This window comes from Lygodium microphyllum, chromosome 27 (assembly GCF_053477565.2).
Source record: "Lygodium microphyllum isolate KBCC chromosome 27, Lygodium_microphyllum_v1.1.10, whole genome shotgun sequence".
Taxonomy (NCBI): Eukaryota; Viridiplantae; Streptophyta; class Polypodiopsida; order Schizaeales; family Lygodiaceae; genus Lygodium; species Lygodium microphyllum.
In genome coordinates this window covers 78,291,314-78,311,486 of record NC_141161.1, presented here as the reverse complement: position 1 = coordinate 78,311,486, position 20,173 = coordinate 78,291,314, and the positions used below count along the sequence as shown (strand labels likewise).

The 20,173-nt window shown below is 43.5% G+C and overlaps 1 protein-coding gene across 2 annotated transcripts in view; it reads right to left on the bottom strand.

Moving 5' to 3' along the window:
- LOC148012495 (putative methyltransferase PMT4) overlaps nucleotides 1-20,173 on the bottom strand; it is a 42,145-nt gene that overhangs the window by 16,385 nt on the left and 5,587 nt on the right. For both annotated transcript variants that reach the window (XM_087669451.1, XM_087669450.1), the window contains exons 4-6: nucleotides 2,516-2,756; nucleotides 2,222-2,420; nucleotides 1,674-1,825 (exon numbers count right to left, since the gene is read on the bottom strand). In XM_087669451.1, coding sequence (XP_087525577.1) covers nucleotides 1,674-1,825; nucleotides 2,222-2,420; nucleotides 2,516-2,756 — 592 coding nt within the window. The remainder of the gene's footprint in view (nucleotides 1-1,673; nucleotides 1,826-2,221; nucleotides 2,421-2,515; nucleotides 2,757-20,173) is intronic.

Genomic DNA, 20,173 nt, shown 5'->3' with positions numbered 1-20,173 from the left:
CCAAGATCTCATCAAGTTGCTCAACTTTTGGCTGCATCTCATCAATGATATCCTTTGGCACATCACCACATATCCCAAGGTCCAAAACCACCCATTCGAGTGCAAGAGAAAACTCAATATGCAAAAGCTAGAAACATGGATGATGGTGTGGTAGTCAAGGTGGCCTGATCTACAGCCTCCAAACACAATCCAGCAACTAGGTGATGAGGAGGAGGGGCTGGAAGGAGTTAACATAGCCTACTATGGTGATGGTGACGGGCAAAACGAGTGACTAGTAGGCAAGGCAGCACCAAGATGATGCAAACACAACCAAAGATGTCTACCAAGAGCTAAGCATTAGAAAATTGGCCTGCTCGAATGGCAAGCACAACAGTCAACCATTCGTGAATGATGATGGTAGCACCCAAATAGTGCCAAGTAGGTGGTAAAGCAATCATGGAAGCTGAGAATTCACTTGAGTGTGACACAAATTGGCCTACTCAGACAGAAAACACAGCAATCAACCAATCATGAATGATGATGGCAGCAATGAGAAAGTGTTGAGCATGTGTTGAAGCAATCGTGGAGAATCAAGGAGATGACAACGGAGAATAGCAACAACCAAAGGCTCATTTGATTGCGATGCAAGTGGCTCAACTCTCTATTTAAAGAAGTGGAACCAACTAAAGTTTTTAGATATGCTTATGGTATACTTGAAGCACTCTTGAGCATTTGAGTTTTGGGGCTGTTTAATGAGCTTTATGAAAGGTTTGATGTTAATGCACTTTCTTTACTATAAGCCCTCTTATATTTAAAATTGAGAGCCAAGAGGACCACCAAGTAAAGTTGGACCCCTTTAACCCCATGAGGTTGTGCACAGCCACCCACAAGGGAGCCAATGAAGGAGTATAAAGAGGAATGACAGTAACGAGCCTTGAGCGGAGACTCTTCAGGATTTGAAGTGAGCAACGTGCTCATTGGTGCTCTACTCAATGAGATGCATGCAATAGTGGTACGCTCAAGTAGTAACCCGTGCATCAACTCGACACTTGTAGCATTATGGGCCTTCCATTGACAAATGTGATCAAGGTGGGCAAGTCAAGGGTCCAGCTTAGCCTTTAGGTACCAAATTGCAAAGGGAGTAGCTAGATTGCTAGCATTCTTTCACTTCCCTTCATAAAAATCTAATAAACCCAATGCTTAAACTTACCAAACAGCCCAGATATGTTCATTTTATGAATATGAAACTTTTTTTTTTGAACTTTGATTTGGAGAGCCTAGATGAAGCACATTTGGTAGAAGAGAACACCACCTCTGATTGTTATGTTTGTGATTCAATAATTGGTCAGTGATTTATTATCACGCTAGTTCTAGGTTCTATGTGCTTCAACAAAAAAGCAGTCCTAGAATTTGTTCTCTGGTGCCAACTGTATAAAGGTAGCCCAGTTTCTCACTCAAGCTGTTCAATATTTGCAGGTGGAATTTAGGGAATCAAACTGGATGTTTCCAAGAATCAAGTTTTGTATGTATAAATACCTTTACTGTGTCTACTATTGTATAGCCTAAGACATCTGTGAATGGTGTAAGTTGTGTTGCAAATCCATGTCATAAATATGTAAGGTGCACTGGAATACATATCTACTATGCATGCCTAAAAAGCCTAATCTATTGCAGAATTAAACAGCAAATCTTACCAAAAGGCAATGATGGTTGAAGCTGCAGCTTTGGAATAGTGCCAGCTGACACTATTACCCCATCTGTGGTAGCAAGGCAGCGACGAAGAGTTTGATAGACAGGAGCGATTGTATCTTCATCATCACAAGCAGCCAAGGAAATATTTGCTTCTCTGCCATCATATAGCAGGGGAAGTCAGCGGAATTATTTGTGCATTAGCACTAACTTTTGCAGCCAATAGCATTGAACACTGGACATCTCATATAAATGAGCATGGTTACAAAATTTCAAGCCAGAGGTTGTCAAAAATGTCAGACTTCCAAATCAGTCTTCAAAAACAAACAAACAAACATCTCCTTAATATGATTTGGAAATGCTCTACTGAACATAGACTCGAAAGCAATCATGCCACAAGGACAATTAAGTGAAAACCAACCAACATTGATCAACAACATATGATGTGTATGCTGACTCTTTTTAATCAACAAATTAGCTAATGGTGAGATTCTACCACATCATAAATCTGCCACTGACATCTAGGTATGAACTCCCTCAAATGTTAGCTAACCTTGAGATATGGCAAGCACGACCAACTGGCTTCTTCCATATGAAAGTATGATCTTGCTGAGAGAAGGATTCCCAACACATTAGCTTGGCTATTTCAGCAATGCGTTCAATTGCATGCTGTTCCACCTTCATCGAAGGCACCCAAACAAAGTAGCCATTTGGACCAAGTAGCCTATCAACTTCCATAAGTAGCAGGCCATCTGTTTTTATCAAACACATAATCAATAACCTAGATAGTTCAGAAAAGAAAATTGCAATGGTTTATAAAGAAAAAGTATGATCAACCTTCAAATACCTTTCCGGCTCCAATCAATTCCACAGTCTGCACAATGAATCATGTTAAAAGATGAGCTTGAATATGGTAGCTGCCTTGTAATGAGGGATCCAATCATAGCTGGAAATCCCCTCTCAAGAGCAACCTGAACTCTGCTATTGACATCTTCATATGGGGCTACACATAATGTCAGAGATTCCAAAGAAAGAAGATGAGTCACATGAGACCCTAAATTGCACCCTATGTCTAGCACTGTACGGATCTGCAGGTGAAACAAGTAGAATTCATGTCAGCAAAACAATGTCATTACTAGTACCATACAAGATTAACACTGTGTGACACACATACACAGAAAGAGATGAAATTAACAAGTTAATCAGCCACATTCTGTAGTTTCAATTATATAAGAAACAGAAGTCATCAATGTCAGCTGACTTTGAAGAGTGAATGAATAATGACACCTAGAATTTCCCACCATTCTCGTCTAGAATCTGGAACCACCTATACCTAAGGTTTACATGTGTGTAGTGTGCCATTGTCAGTAACAAATGTATGAAGCTTAACAAGGCAAGCAACACTAAACACATCAATTTATACCCTCTAATCAGATCTCCTTAGCACATAGTCACAACTGGCCTTGAGGATTGCAGAGATGGTAGCTTATTTCCATCCCACATCCATTCCTTATAGTCCAGGCAGCTCCTCCAAAGTGCAAGGTCACAGGTGGCTCCTCCAAGTGATGGTGACTGCACCCTCAGGGGCCTGTGCAGCAGATGGAGTGAGATTGATGGCTGAAAATGTTCAGGATGAATGGGAAGCCCACAATATATTCTGTTCATAGAGGATCTTTGGGCATTTGCCCTACAATTCAAGAATAAAGCCATTAATAATTTGTAGTGGTTTTGGAGCCTGTTTAAGGAGTAAAAATTAGGCCTTGATTTTGGTGGCTCCAAACCCCCTCTAATGCCCAAACAGGATCCAAGATGGAGAGAGAGTGAGAAATGCCACTCGATTGTGCCCCCAAATTGAAAAAGTTCACTTGTCCAAGCACCCTTTTACAAGTATGATTATCAAGATGAAAACAAAAAACTTGTCCAAGCACCATTCTACAAGTATGATCATCAAGATGGAAACAAAAAACGATGCAAATACACGATTACATAACTACAAGGATCAAATTCTTGAAAGCACCAAGGGAATGAGCCGTCGCCTCTCACCGCCAGAAGGTGGGCCCCCTCTCCCCATCATCTTGCTGTCAAAGGGGAGGGCGGACCCAAAACGAATCCGATGTGAAAGGTGCTCGATATTGGTTGGTTGACCAGATTTGTTCAGAATGTCGGCATGATTGCATATGAAAGCACGAGCTTAAGGCAAATGTTGCCTTGTTCCACATCCTCTATAGTGAAATCTCCAACATACTTGATCTTGTTGCTAAAGATGGGGTAGCCAACTAGTGTGATGGCACTTTGATTCTCACAATGTAGCATTGTAGGAGCCTCGCATGGAAACTGCAACTCTGCCAACAAGCTCTCAAGTAGATCGCTTCTATGGTACCATCTTACCATGCCCGATATCCAGCCTCAGCTGAAGATGCAGCTTTAGTCTCTTGTTTTTGGCTAGACTAAGAAATGGGAGTTCAAGACCAAGAAAATGTACCCACCATGGCATACCCGATTCGGAAGAATAGCCCACAAAAATCAGTAGCTCCAATTGGCATGCAAGCTTTCCTATCTTGTCATCTGATGTATGCATTAACTCGGGACATCTTAGACATAGAGGTGGAAAACCGATGGACAAGTACTATGAAATGTCAAAAATAAGAGGTATTCTCTGAAACCTTGTCAAAATAAGCGACAATGCACAGAGAGAGTAGGGTTTGCAGGTAGTAACACAAAGTGTGTACTGCAACCACTAAGAGAGAAGAGAAACTCAAGAACACGAGAAGAACACAGTGATGATGCACTGAATCATGCTATGAGAAGAAAAGCTTATACAACATAACTGAAGCTCAAAAGATAACTGCATTGTCCTATCTGAATCAAGCGGCAACACTTGTGGGAAATCTACACAATGAAGGAAGCAAAACGCAGTCCTTTGGGCAATGGGCTATCAAAGCAATCACTGGAAGGTGAAGGATAGCTATCCAAGGAGCGAACCACAATCCTTTGAACTGTCGAAGATATGAAAGATGATCACTAGCTATAGCAAGGGCAAACCGCAATCCTCTAATGATAGGGAATGACCTGGGCAACAAAACGCAAATCCCAGAGTGTCGGAGCTATCAAATGCAGGGAGAGCAACCCAAATACTAATGCCACATGGACAATGATGATGGGAGATGATGGAGGATGGGCCAGGGGCTGCAAAAACACAAGTCCCAACAGCCTCTGTGACAAACAAGTGATGCCAAATAATGGAGGAGCTAGGCTGCAAAAACGCAGGTCCCAACAACCCTTGTGATAGACGAGTGATGAAATCACTTATGCTCGGAGATGGAGACTGTCACCACAAGCTAGGATGCTAACGTCAAGCTGGAGATGATGATGTTAGGCAAGGAGAAGATCTCCACTCTTAAAAACACAAATGAAGGTGGAGCTTGATTGGAAAAGGGTGCTAATACCAAGCAAATGATGGTGATGCCAAGTGGAAGATGCTCCAAACACAAAGCGTGATGCTGGAACAAGGTGCCTGAAGCAAAAGAGAAAGGGTAAAGGCAACTATGAGCCATGAACAGCAATGTCCTCCTAAAGGGGTGTGAGGGCAATGGAAGGGGTTGATGAGAGAAGGCAAGTGGTGGTGATAACCAAAGAAGGTGGCCAAAAATGACTAAAGAGAGAAAAATGAATAAAGTGACTACCTATTTAAAGGCATAAGCTGTCTAGGGTGGCGCACCACTATGTGGGCACCCACTGAAAAAGTAGCCAAAATGTGGACACCAACCCTTTTTGGGGCTGCTAGTGCAAAACCCTAAATAAAGTATGTGAACTAAAGAAGTGATTTCTTAGCACCCCCTCTCAGGCCCAAAAAGGGATGAAGAAAGAGGAGCGAAGAGAGATACAATGAAAAAGAAGAGGATCCCGGAGATCGAAGATTGCCACCTAAAAGGTAACCTACAGTAAGGAGCAGTAGATGGGATGAATTGTAGAACCTGACTTCACCTTGGGAGAGAAGTCACTAACTCCATAACTCTATGCTCGAAGAAATTTGAAGGCCTCATCATTAAGTTGTGGCTGGGCCCTGATCTAGGCGGTCTCTAAAGATCCTAGGTATCATGAGGAGAAATGACTGCTCAAGGACAACCAGCCCAAAAGAGTAAATGGAGGGTGACGAACTTCAGGATGAGAAGGTGCCTCCCCAAAGGATGGAGACGCAAGGGAATCTTTGAAGCCGAAATAGTAGAAGCCCTCGAAGGGCAAAGAGAGTATAAGAGTATATCCCCCCTCTGAATCCCCCTCTACGAGAGAGGGAATCTAAAAACTCATGAATCACGGACTTGAATCATCTAATGACAAAGGAAGTGCAGCAGGTTATGCCAAAGAAGGTATTTGGGAGGTCAAACGCCTAGAGGTGGCCTCTCGAACCTGAGTAGTGGAGGGTTGGAAAAGGTGAGGCTCAGGCTGGCAACAATTGTTGTCACTCAATGGAGCAGACTATGGAGCCAAAGTAATAGAAGGTGTCTAACAATCACTATCTCTCGAAGGGACGGACTGTCAAGAAAATGGTATCCAACAATCATTGTCTCTCGATGGAGCGGACTGCAAAACTATGGGTTGTCCAGGTGGCATTCTTGAAACCCTAGAAGAAGGAGAAGCAACCTCCATAGCACATTGCGGGGGTCGCAAGGAGACCGTGATACCAGTTGATCCTCCGACGACTCGGAAGGGCTTAATGCACATCGGATGCATCTAATTGCCTTGAGCATAAAATTTTGAAAGCCGTACAGAATAAACTCTGTGGCCCAAAAGGGAGAGGTGGCACAACGAGTGCCTAAGGGGACTTATATACTCTGCCAAGGTAGGGAGCAAAGATCCATGGCAACAAGCGTCAATGGAGATTCCGGTGATGCTAGAAGAGGAGCACCCAATGGTCTGTCCATCTGCCTGTGGAGAAGTCATAACACTGAAGTGTTAACCTATAAAAAGGAAAGGTGGATGGGAGAGGAAGAGAAAGGTATCTTTATCTCTTGTTGATGTAACGGAAATGAAGGGAGAAATCAGTAGATGATACTGAACCCACAACTTGTCTGTGCCTTCTCTAATGAATAGGATATTTAGCTCTCTGAGCTCCTGCACTTTAATATCATGGCAAAAATAACCGGTATGCTCTAATATCATGTCAAAATAAGCGACAGTGTAGAGAGATAGTGAGGTTTGCAAGGAGTAACACAGTGATGATGCACTGGTTCATGCTATGAGAAAAAAAGTTGATACAACGGAGCTAAAGCTCAAAAGATAACTGCATTGCCCTATCTGAATCAAGCAGCAGCATCTGTGGTAAATCTACATAGTGAAGGGAGTGAAACCCAATCCTCCTTGCAATGGGCTATCGAAGTAATCACTCAAAAGTGAACGACAGTTGTCGAGGGACTCTGATGTTGTCGGAAATGTGGAAGATGATCACTAGCTATTGAGGGAGCGAACCTCATTCCTTTGATGTTGGGAATGACATGGGCAACAAAAGACAAATCCCAAAGTGTTGGAGCTATCAAACGCAAGGTGGGAGCGACTCTCACCAGAGGGTAGGATACTGGCATCAAGCTGGAGATGATGACACTAAGCAAGGAGAAGATCTCCACACTAAAAAATGCAAGTGATAAAATGACTTGACGCTTAGTGATGGAGACTCTCACCAGAGGATAGGATACTGACATGAAGCTGGAGATGATGACGATAAGCAAAGAGAAAATCTCGACACTAAAAAATACATGTGAAGGTGGAGAAATAATGGAAAAGGGTATCGACGCAAAGCATGATGTGAGAACAGGGCTCCTAAAGTAGAAGAGAAAGGGATGAGCCACAAACTGCAATGTCCTCCTAAAGGGGTGTGAGGGCAGTGGAAGGGACTGGTGAGAGAAGGGAAGTGGTGGTGGTAACAAAAGAAGGTGGTCAAGAATGACTAAAGAGAGAAAAATGAATGAAGTGGCTGTCTATTTATGGGCATAAGCTGTCTAAGAGCCCACTGAGAAAGTGGCCAGAATGTGGACACTAACCCTTTTGGGGGCCACCGTTAGTGTGAAACCCTAAATGACATGTGTGAACCCAAGAAGTGGTTTCTTAACATGAAATGCCTTGAGGGGGAGCTTTCTATGGGTTGCCACGATTGGGTACCAATTCAAAAGGTATATAAAAGTACGAACCACTTCTGACCAAAGGCAATTAGAAAGCTCATTTTCAAACAATATGAAGCATGCAATGTATATCACAGTCTAGTTCCCATGCTCGAGCACTTCGTTTTGGGAAGGGGAGTATGTGGAGATGGTTAATGCTAAATACCATGCCCGTGTTAAAACTTAAGAGTATTCATAGGAGATAAACTTGCCACCATTATCACTGCTTGTTACCCTATTTAAACAACTATCTAAATTATCACTACCCTAGCCCATGCAACAAAGTAGGTGAAAGCCTCATATTTCTCTTTGAGAAAGCACACCCACATATATCAAGAGTAGTCATCCGCAATCAAAAAATCACACTATGATTCATTGATAGATGCGTCATGCTATAGATAATTCCAAACTTAGATTGGGAGAATCAACAGGTGTATCCACTAGGCTCTATGAGTTGAATACTACAAAGATGGGGTTTCTAGGATGCCTCAATAACTCAAAAAGAGAATCATAGCTAAGGACATGAACATGATGAAACTCAAAGTCTCTCTCAACTATGGAAGAAATTGTGACTTTGATAGAGGCAATTAGGCTATACCTCACCTTAAGCTATCACTAGACCAATCGCATCATCTAAGATCTCAACTGTAGCCTTAGTGCAAAATACAACTGCAGCCTTAGTGAAGAATACAGCTTTACCGAAGACAGAAAGTAGATTTGGGGTGCAAATTATACATTGTCCATCGTCGCGAGATTCGGGTCTTGGTCATTATTCAATTAACTACCCAAATGCCTTAAATCTTGGCGAGGATTTATTTCCGCACTGGACGCTCCCCACTACCAGCTCACATGAGATGAAGATATCCAAGGGGGGACGCATGATGTATGGCTCCATTGTCCACAATCCACATGGCCTGATGGCCACATGGAAGAGCAGGGTGGGCCTCTACAAAGATGACCAGTAAGGAGTCATCTCATAGATATGGACCAAACTCACTACCTTGTGTTGTTGCCGCCATCATCCTGGAGAATCTGTGGCCTCCTCCTTGAGTCTCTACCAATACTCTGCATCTAGCCACTCGGGCTTTGAGGCACCACTCTTTATTGCCTTGCATATGTCTGATCATCTATGTGACATGTATATACACATACACTCTATCATCCATCCAGTGTCACACGAGATAATACGCACGGGGTTCATGGAAATCGCTCGCTGTAGGGATGCTTTGAGATGAGAGAAAAGATAATGAAGAGTACTTAAATCAAGAAATATTTCCCCTCTAGTGTTGAGAAGGGCACAAACTGAGCTGGTTGCCTAATGGCAACATGACCGTGGGGTCTCCATGGACCTCGTTGCCCATCCGGATTGAGCTGCCACTACTTTGCCTCGACTAAGGAGCTCACTCGTGGTAGGTGGGCTGAAGGTCTGAGCATGGAGGGTTCGAGCCTAGGTGCCTCTGGCCTTAGATCAACACAGGTTATCAAAACACCCAGTCTTTGACAATGCTAGTAATATCTATTCTTCTTGGGTACACTCTCCCAACCCAGTTTCACCCCCGAACGGGCATTACTCCTCTTCGCTAGTCTTCTAATTTTTGTTATCGTTATCATCTTTCTCTTGTTTCCCCTCTTAGGGAGAAGTCCTGCCTTTGAAGATGGCAAAGGGGATTTCTTATGAATTTGATAAATTCATGTAGAACGCGATATTTAACATGCCAATTCATAGGATGTAGACAATTTAGACTATGAAATAATTTGTTGCATGAATCTCAATACTTTAGAGACAACTTCTTGAGAAACAAACTCCAAAGTGACTTGGCTATTATCAAACTTGGGAGGTCCAATAGTAGCAAACTCAACAAGCGATCAATCGCCCATATTTAGTCATTTTTTCCTTGAAGTTGCCCTATTCAGAAACTTGAACTCCTGAAGCTCATGGTCAAGGTTGATAAGTCATGGCCTATTATGAGCTGCATAGCACTCAATCAAATGGGCCCAAGAATCATGTGCAATATCAGAATCTTGTAATTGTGAGTGAAATTTAAATAAAAGTTAAATGAGTTCAACTACGGCAACAACATTTCTACTTTTCCAAGAGCAAACAACCTCATAAGAGGACCAAAGCGAGCCAAGTTGGGGTTCCAAGTCCTAAATAGGTGCCTTAGATCCTGCATCCAAAATGTGCCGCATTAGGTTAGACCATGTTGTGATGTTTGACTTGTTGAAGCAAGTCTTATCATTAAACACATTCTTGGTTGTAGCAAAAGAATGCAAAGAAGAGTGAGGTGTCAAATGTGTAGGCAACATTAGGTAGGCAAGTAGTTGGCCTAGTACTATATGTAGCACCAAGGAACTTGACATGGTGAATCGTGACAAATGACGTATAACTAGTGGTAAAGCATAAAAGAAGGTGGATGGCCCACTAGACATGGACATTTCTACAATTTTTGCAACCACTTGAGTGATGTTAGGGGCTTGATATGCCAACGATGGACACCCTTGCATGTAGGTTTCAATAGACGATTGATGATTGGTTTGGAGGATTTACCCTCACCACCGGTGCATGCCCACCACCCTAAAGGATAACAAGTAAACTATGGGATACATGCCTATAGGATAAATACCCCTAGTGTGGTGTATTAAAAAAATAGATGAATGTGTGATGTGTGTGTGAAGCGATGACAAGAACTTGTTAAAAGGATATGATCATATAGTCTATAGAATGTTCACTAAAGATGAGTGAATGTGGGTAAGTAAATGATACAATATGGGCCACAAACTTTTGTGTCTCAAGGACCGAGCATAAAGTGAACTAAGAGCGGTATCGAAGATGTTGAGAACAACCCCCAAGTGTATGTGTCTTGTTGAGAACAACCTCAAGTGTATGTGTCTTACTCTAGACGGATCCCAAAACAAACAACAATTGTCCACTGGTAATGATGATTTCATGTACAACAAGGGAGGGAGTAAAAACGCAGTCCTCTAGGCAACAAGATGTCAAGAGGTGATTCCAAGCAGCAAAATGCAAGGATTACTAGCCCTCTAGCAGCTCCACATTGCAGCAAATAATGAAAATGATATAGCCTAGGAGCAAACACACTCTATAGTAGTGACAATGATGTGGCAGCAAATTGAGGACCTCTAGAATAGCAAGCAGCAAAATGCAATGAGCTAGGCAGCAATCAAACAAACTTTCCAAGACTAGGTGGCATAGGTGGCTACCTAGGCAACAACAAAGTGGAGGATACAAGAATTTTTTGCATTTGTCCTATTATGAGCCATTTGTTTTTGGTGATGCTTTGTAGGGGTGTAATGCATGATCATTTGAGATCAATATATGCCTTCAATACAGTGGCTCAGTTGGTCACAAGCTAATTGCTTATGCATTGACAAAAACATGTCAAGAATACTTGGCCATGCACAACACAAGAAATTTCCACATATCCATCCATTTAACTCTCAAAATACACTAGGGATGAACTTGGGGTATGGATGGTATAAGAGTCTTTGGCATTTGTCCTACTATAAATAGTTTATCTTTGTAATGCTTTTTGGGGCTGTTTAAGGAGTAAAAACTAGGTATTGATACATGATAATTTAAGATTGATGCATGCCTGGAATTTGGTGGCTCAAGTGCTCACAAAGTAATTACATATAAATTGACAAAAACATATCAAGAACACCGGCATGCACAACGCAAGAAATTTCCACATGTCCATCCATTTAACTCCCAAGATACAATCGAAACTTGGGGTGAACTTTGTGTGTGAAATCATTACATTATTAGGACTTCAATGGGGCTATCGTTGTTGGGAGTCTACTGGACATAGGTGGCAAGCTTATGGACCTCAATGGACTATTGTTGTTGGAGTCTACTGGACATAGGTGGCAAGCTTGTGGACCTCTAGAAAAACAAGCAATGATGACTAAAGACTAGGTGGCAACTCCATAGGCTAGGCTACAACTCCAACAAGTTGGGTGGCAATTGGACATGCCTCCAAACTTAGGCAATACACATGGTTGACTAGGTAGTAACTCTTGAAAAAATGTATTACGAACTAATTAATTCTTTAAAACAACCCCAAAACATGTAAATTACCAAAATTTCCATTAAAGGGTGCACAATCCTAAAGAGTTTCTGTGCCACATTAGCAAAACCCTAATTTTGGAGAATCCTTCTACATCTATAAATAGACAGGCTGCCCATCATTCAATCTATCCTTGTCTTGCAAGATTTAGCCATCAACCCTCATCCACTACCTATCCATCCCCCAACAACTCTTGCTACATTGGTCTACAACTGTCGCCCAACCTCCCATTGCTGCTGATGATCATCTGCCATCATCTTCAAGCATTTACATTGCTACATTTATCAATCCCAACTTGAGACACTACTACATTCTAGCTTCCAACCTATTGCCCTTCCATTTCCAACATCGACTTGATTTGTGTTTGCATCGACAACATGTCTTTTTTGTGTTTGCAGCACTTTTCTTCATCAACCTCTACTCCAACTATTGGTTATTGCACTCGGGATCTATCTCCAATGAATGACACACATCAACACCTCCCTCAAACCACTCCCAAGAGAGCCACTAGTTGTTGGACAACTCTGCCCACACCAAAGCTAACTTCAATCTCCGTTTCTAAATTAACCTCAAACCCTTCCAACAATGGTACCGCCACTCCAACGACGTTGAGAGGGGGTCTTCACCAGGGACGTAGCGCAGTCATCTTCCATCAAAGTGAAGCAATGAGGAAGCAAATGACCATGACAAAGAGTGAACAGAGAGAGAAGAGAGAGAGAGAGAGAGAGAAAGAGACAATGAAATGCAGAAAAACTGCAATGAAGAATGCTGTATAAGGATGCAGAATTATACTCAGGTGCAAAGAGAATATCTACACGTATCTCCACCTTGAGAATCTTGATCTCCGTCAGCCCCAAGAGCAATCTCTGCAGTCAGCAAGCTGAAATCTGTGAGAGACAATATGCCAAGACTGCTGGAAACTCAGCCTATTTATAGGCTGGAAATGATGCCAATAATTGATCATGTCGGCTGCATTAAACGCAGCCGACTAATGCAATCCGATTGCTGCTGCAATCCGGCTGCTGCCACGTGGCAACATGTTGTAATCCTACTGTAATCATCTACAATGAGCATGAAATGTGAACTCCCTCGAAGGGATTCTATCCTCATCGGTCCACCAAGATCAGTGGAAACAAGCTCCAAGGGTGTTGAAGACCGCCTCGAAGCCTTGCTGGGAACAACACCACAAGTCTACTTCCCACAGATGCAAGATACACAAGGCTGTTGACTCACCACAATATTTGGCAAACCTCAAACAAATTGGTCCTTAGATGCCTTCCGAAGGTATTCATAATTGAGGTGACCAAACCGAGCATGCCAAAACTCGAACTGAGTTTGAGAGGTAAGAAGAAGAGAAGTCAAGGCAAAAGAAGACTACAACTTGTAGACTCCATTCTCCTCATAACCTGAAGAAAGAATTGCTCTCGATCCTCAATCAAGAAACCTGAAGAAAGAACGGCTCTCGATCATCGATCAAGAATCCATAAAGAATCCGCATCAAATTCAACCACAAGACCAAGGGCACAAATCTTGTGCACCAAGAGAAAATGATACCCCAAAGCCGGCACATAAAGTACCTCAAATGCATGGGCACCACCACGCCCATCTAGAATAAGATGCATGTGGCCTCGTCCCTGAATAGGAATAGATGAACTATCTCCAATAAGAATCTGACCATGAGAAGGCCACAAATGAGTAACACCTACTGAAGGAGTCATGTGCCTAGAGGCACCACTGTCAACAATCCACTCCTGAGTAAATGGGGCCATCAACGCAGCATCAGAAGCCGGCAGGATCGTATCCTCAACCACCTCCAAATGGAGAAGAGCAGCTAATGAGGGAGCACCCACTGCTCCAGAATCCTTTGGAGATTACTCCTTTGCCTTCTTCTCCTTATCGGGCAATCCTTCTTCCATTGACTTGTTTTGCCACAAATGTGACAAGTAGACTCCTTGTCTTTGTCCTTCTTAGATTTGTCTTCCTTCTTCTTCTTTTGGTCCTTCCCCTTCTTCTGAGAGGATTGACCAACCAAAGCTTCAAATTTCGAAGCATTGGTTCCTTTCAGTTGCTCCTCTTGGTCCAAAACCATAGGAACCAACTCTTTCCACAAAAGAGTCTCAAACCACCTTGAAGCAATCAAGGCGGAATAAAAACCACTAAAGCGAGGTGGTAACTGTGAAAGAAGAGTGATTGCCATGTCTTCAAAAGTGATCACCTTCCTTGCGTATTAAGCCTACATCTGAAGCTTCCTTAGCTTGTTGATATGCTCCCACATGGATGATGACTTGTTGACACTCATAGTCCTCATTTGCACTTGCAAAGAAACTCGCTTCATAATGGTCATCAGATTATACATCTGATCCAACTCCAACCATATCTTCCGTGCCACCGTCATATGCTTTATATAAGAGATAACACTTGTAGTACATGAGAGAAATAAAAACAAGCAAATGCAAGCATTGAGTTTATCCCAATGTGCCTGAGCCTTTGCCAACTCCGCCTTCTCACTAGAAGAGAGTTTGGACTCATCTCGCGAAGGACAATTGATAGCCTCTGTAACAAGCTCTGTCAAATCATAGGACTCCAATATAGCAAGCATCATGATCCGCCAGATGCGGTAGTTCTCACCATCGAGCTTTTGATCTAAAGAAAGAGCCGGTAGGACGAGCGCCTTCCGGTCCATGATCGCCTGAAGCTCTGTCTCGATCTCAAAAGACATCTTCACCTACATTGCCTACACAAAACACAAAAGAAAGCCCCCTCTGACTATGAAAATACAGCTTGCTAGGGCCGAAGTTCGCTCATCCCATTCCTTCTTTACCAGCCGGAGGTGATGAAAAGGTAAAATGTGCACTTGAAGGCTAAAGACGCAGCCTTCTTCTTTCTCTAACAACAAAAAGTAGCAACAGCTTCAGCAAATCTTCTCTTTTCTCACACGCCCACGCTCGCCTCAACCTTGTTCTGGTGCACAGCCCACCTACTTGCCCTTGAATGCTGAAAATGCAGCCTTGTGTCATGCTTGAAAACTCCTCTTCAAATAGATCCACCCTAGGTTAGTCCTTCAATGCTTTGATACCATGTCAGAGTGAAGCAATGCGGAAGTAAATGACTATGACAAAGAGTGAACACAGAGAGAAAGAGACAGTGAAGCGTAGAAAATCTGCAGTGAAGAATGTCGTACAAGGATGCAGAATTATACATGAGTGCACAGAGAATATATGCGTATGTCTCCACCTTGAGAATCTCGATCTCCGTCAACCCCGAAGAGCAATCTCCGCAATCAACAGGCTGAAATCTGTGAAAGATAATATGCCAAGACTGCTGGAAACCCAACCTATTTATAGGCTGGAAATAATGCCAATAATTTATCAGGTCGGCTGCATTAAATGTGGCTGACTGATGCAATCTCACTGCTACTACAGTCTAATTGCTGCCACGTGGCACCTACTGACATGGCCATGTCTTGGGAATGACTCTTAACGTCTTCACCAATAGCTAGCCATTGGTGTAGTGGATCCTAGATCTCCCCTTGAGTTAGTACCTCATGGCATCTCTAATAGGTTCGGTCATTATCTTCCCCTAGGCTAGTTTCTTAGGTATCTTAGGTCATCCTTAGGAACCTTAGGCTAGTTTCCTTTAGGCTTAGCCCCCACTCTTTCAAGTCTTCTGCTGCACACTTCCTTCTTTCATTTACTTCCATTGCATCTCACTCTCACAACATCTAAAGCATTTGAATATGAAACATCTAGTATGTGGGTTTCTTTCGAGATCCTTTCATGCTAGGTTTTGTATTTTAGTTAAGACTAACATTGCAAGTCCTACCTAAGCTGAAGGTTTGTTTTCCGATTCTTGCCTAGGTGAATATTACCTCCATCAACATAGAGATAAAGATAGCAACTTCTCTCTCGAGATCGAGCATCATTTTTCCTTATCTTGGCATCCATCTTTCTTTTCTTTTAGTTAAGGTGGTTTTTTAATCATTTAACATCATTTCCTACCCTACTAGTTTGCTTACTCTTCATGATATGTGTGTCAAAGTGAAGCAATGCGAAAGTGAATGACCATGACAAAGAGTGAATGGAGAGAGGAGAGAGAGAGAGAGAGAGAGAGAGAAAGAGACAGTGACGCCGAAAATCTACAGTGAAGAATGCTATATAAGGATGCAGAATTATACGTAGGTGCAGAGAGAATATCTACGTATGTCTTTGCTTTGAGAACCTCGATCTCCATCAGTCCTGAGTGCGGTCTCTGTCACCAACAAGCTGAAGTCTGTTAGATACAAGTAATGAAGTTTACTGGAAACTCAGCCTTAAAAAGGCTGAAAAGAATGCCTCAAAAAATGCCCAAAATAGGGAGGTTGGCTGCATTTAATGCAACCGACTGCAGTCGGACAATCCAACTGCTACCACGTGGCAAAACTGCCACATGGCACTGCTAATGTGGCAAGGAGCTGACTCTTAACACCCCCTCTTAGATCCTGGACAAGGCAGTAGGATATAGGAATCTGGAATGTCGATACAGTAAAGTTTGGGGAAGTGCCTTCGTAAACAAATCTGCAAGATTGTCTTCAATCTTACAGTACTCCACATCAATGGTCGCATCCAGAAGCTTCTCCCTGATGAAGTGATACAGGATCTCTATGTGCTTCGTCCGGGCATGGAATACGAGATTCTATGCTAAGGCAATGCAACTCTCATTGTCGCACCGCAACATAGTAGGATGAGTCTGGGGGCAGCCAAACTCCAACAACCACCGCCGAAGCCACACAGCCTCGAATGTGGTAGAAGCAGCAGCCCGATACTCTGTCTCAGTCAAAGATAGGGCGACCGTGGGCTACTTCTTACTACAAGAGATAGCACCAACACCCAAGGTAAAACAATAACCTGTAGTAGACCGCCTATGATCCACATCACCAGCCCAATCTGAATCACTCCAACTTGCAAGAACAAGATCAAAAGCATCTGGACCTACTGGATAATGAATCCCTGAGTCGGAGGTCCCCCTCAGATACCATAGTATCCTCTGAGCAGCTTGGCAATGCACCTGTTGAGGTGCACTCATGAACCCAGCCAAGAGATCTACAGCAAAATATAGATTAACCCGTGACTTGAGGGGCCAAATCAATGAGCCAATCAATTGATGGTAGCGAGTAGTATCTGCCAAAGGAGAATTTACGTGTGAAGTGGCCTTCCAGTTCGAATCTATAGGAGTAGAAATGGACCGTCACCAAGAGCTCCTGTACATATCACTACTGAGAGATGAAAATCCCCCTTTAAGACTAATAAATCTCATGGCCCAAAAAGAAATGGAGAAGTCCTAAATCCGTCATCTCGAACTTCTGGTGTAGGGCTACCTTCGTCTCTTCGACCTTCTAGGTATGAGCACCTGCAATAATCAAGCCATCAACATACAAAACAAACAACACACGACCTCCCTCAAAAGTGTGCACATAAGGCTGCGGATTGGCCATAGAACGTCAATATCCCAACTTGGTCTAGAGAAACGAGTCAATCTTCTTGTTCCAACCACGCGGAGCCTGCTTCAAGCCATACAAGGCCTTCTTTAACCTATAAACCTTCCCATCTGAGGAATCAAAGCCAAGAGGCTGCTCTACATAGATCTTCTCCTTCAAATCACCATTCAAGAAGACCGACTTTACATCCTGCTAAAAAATTGGCCATCTCCTATGACTAGCCAAGGCAAGAACAGCAAGAATAGTCGCTATGCGAGCTGTAGGGGCAAAAGTATCATGGAAGTCAACACCTGGGCATTGTGTAAAACCTTTAGTAACAAGGCGAGTCTCGTGCTTGTCCAAGGAGCCATCACTATGGTACTTGGTCTTGAAGACCCATTTGACACCAATCACCTGCTTATGAGAGAGACGAGGCACAAGGAACCAAGTGTCATTGCACTCAATAGCCTCCAACTTGGCTTCTATCACCTTCCGCCAATGATCAAACTGTAAAGCCTCCTTCATTGACGTTGGCTCACTATCCTACAAAACATGGAACATCAAACAGTAGTTAGAGCAAACAAGCTCCGTAGTATATGCCTGGTGCCTCCGTGACCTCCACAGTCCATCCTGTGGTTCCCACTCCTCGGGGACCCCCTCGATCCCTAAATCTCGAAGGGTGCCACGGGCCCAACGAGGAGGAGGCCGGATCTCTCCTCAGCGCTCTTCATCCACTGAAGACTCGGGTACATCCACCAGCGGGATCTCCACGAGGGCAGCCGGTGGAAGAGAGAACTCAAAATTTGAGAAAGAATCTCCATCAAGAGGCGCTGGCTCCAAAGGAATTGTCTCAGGAGCCCAACTCTCCCTTGGATCTCCAAGGACAGGGTGCTCCTCACCCCCTTTTATGGCCGGAACTTCCACAAACTACACATCTCGGCTCGTGTAGACATCCCACTATACGGGATTATACAAGCAATAACCTTTAAACTAGGAGTTGTAACAAACAAAAACCTGTCGTCGAGAAGCCGCCTCAAACTTGTCACGTTGCGCATCCCCCTCTGAATCCCCCTCTGAAGTAGATAGGGAATCCAAAAACTCATGGATCACGGACTCCGAAATGTCTGATGACGAAGAAAGTGCCGCCGGTTGTGCCAAAGAAGGTATTTGGGGTGTGGAAGAGCTCCCAGAGGTAGCCTCTCAAACCTGAGTAGTTAAGGGTGGGGAAGAGTAGGGCTCAGAATGAGCAAGAGGTGGGCAACAATTGTTCTCTCAGTGAAGCGAACCGGGAAGTCGAAGAAGAGAAAGAAGTTGAGTAGCCACTGTCTCTCGAAGGAGCGAACTGACCAGGAGACGGTATCAAACAATCACTATCTCTCGATGGAGCGGACTGTAGATCCGTAGGTCGTGAAAGCCACTATACCTGAAAATAAGTGGGAGAAGACTGCCACTGGCATTGCAACAATTTCTAGGAGATCATAGCGTCAATCGATCCTCCATGTGCTCGAAAGGACTTAGTGTATATCGGATGTGTCTTATTGCCTTGAGTATAGTACTCTAATAGCCGATGTAGAACGATCTCTGTGGCCCAAAAAGAAGAGGTGGCACAAGGAGTGCCTAGTGGAAGACGCATATACTCTCGGGGGATGGGGAGCAAGGGTCGAAGTCGGCAAGCATCAGTGGTGTGTCCGATGATGCCACTGTAGAAGCACCCAGTAGTCTGGTTATCTGTTGGTAAAGAAGCTATGGATACCAGTGTGCCTTGCTAAAGAAGAAAGAGGTCAGCCATAAACCATAAATTGCAATGTCCGCCTCAAGGGCTAGGAGGACAATGGAAGGGCTAGAAGTGAGTTGCAAGTGAAAGAAGGATACAAGTAGCAATAAGCGGTTGCAACCAATTGAAAAACGCAGGTGAGGAGAGAGAAATACTAAAAAACACAAGCTATAGGAGAGAGAAAGACTAAAAACGCAAGAAAAAACAACAACAATCAATATGTTGAAATTAACTCCGAGCAGTGTGTGGTAGGCTAGAAACAGGTGCCAGATTGTTGTAGACAGCAATGGCCAGCTTGGACTACAATGTCCTCCGCATCCGGGGTGTGGGCAACAAGCTGAAATACTTACAAACACGAGATTGTTTTCTGAATAGAGAGTGATTAGCAATAGTCGCTTTGCTATAAATAGCTGCAAACTGCGGGTGGAAGGCTGGAAACAAGCGCCAAACTATAGATAGCAACAAGGGACAGCTGAGACTGTGATGTCCTCCCCAAAAGGAGTATGGGCAGCAAGCTGAAAACACGTGAAACCTGCAAAAACGAGATTTTGATGCAACAGAAGAAGAAGAGAAGTGGATGCCGAACCCGCCACCAGTCTTTGAAGTTTGCCTCCACTGGAGTGGAGGATCTTTGTCACTGTTTGGAGATCCAACTCTAATACCATGCTAAAAGATGACATACCAAAGAGACAGTAGGGTTTGCAGGGAGGAACACGGAGTGAACTCAGCAAACATGGAGAAGAGAAGAGAAGAGAGAAGAAACTCTGATGAATGGAATGATAAAGTTCTGAATCATGGAGTGAATGCGATACAAGGGAACAAGGGTGCCATAGCACAAGGAAGATGATGAAGACAGCCACGAACCACGAACCGCAATGTTCTCCTGAATGGGTGCGAGGGTAGTGGAGAGGCTCCAGAGAAGAGGTGATGGACTGAATGAATTAGTCATGAGGAATGAATGAGAGAGTGGCCTATAAATAGGTATAGTTAGTCTAAGATGGTGCCCCTTTTTGGGGCTGCAAACCCTAAACGCAAAACG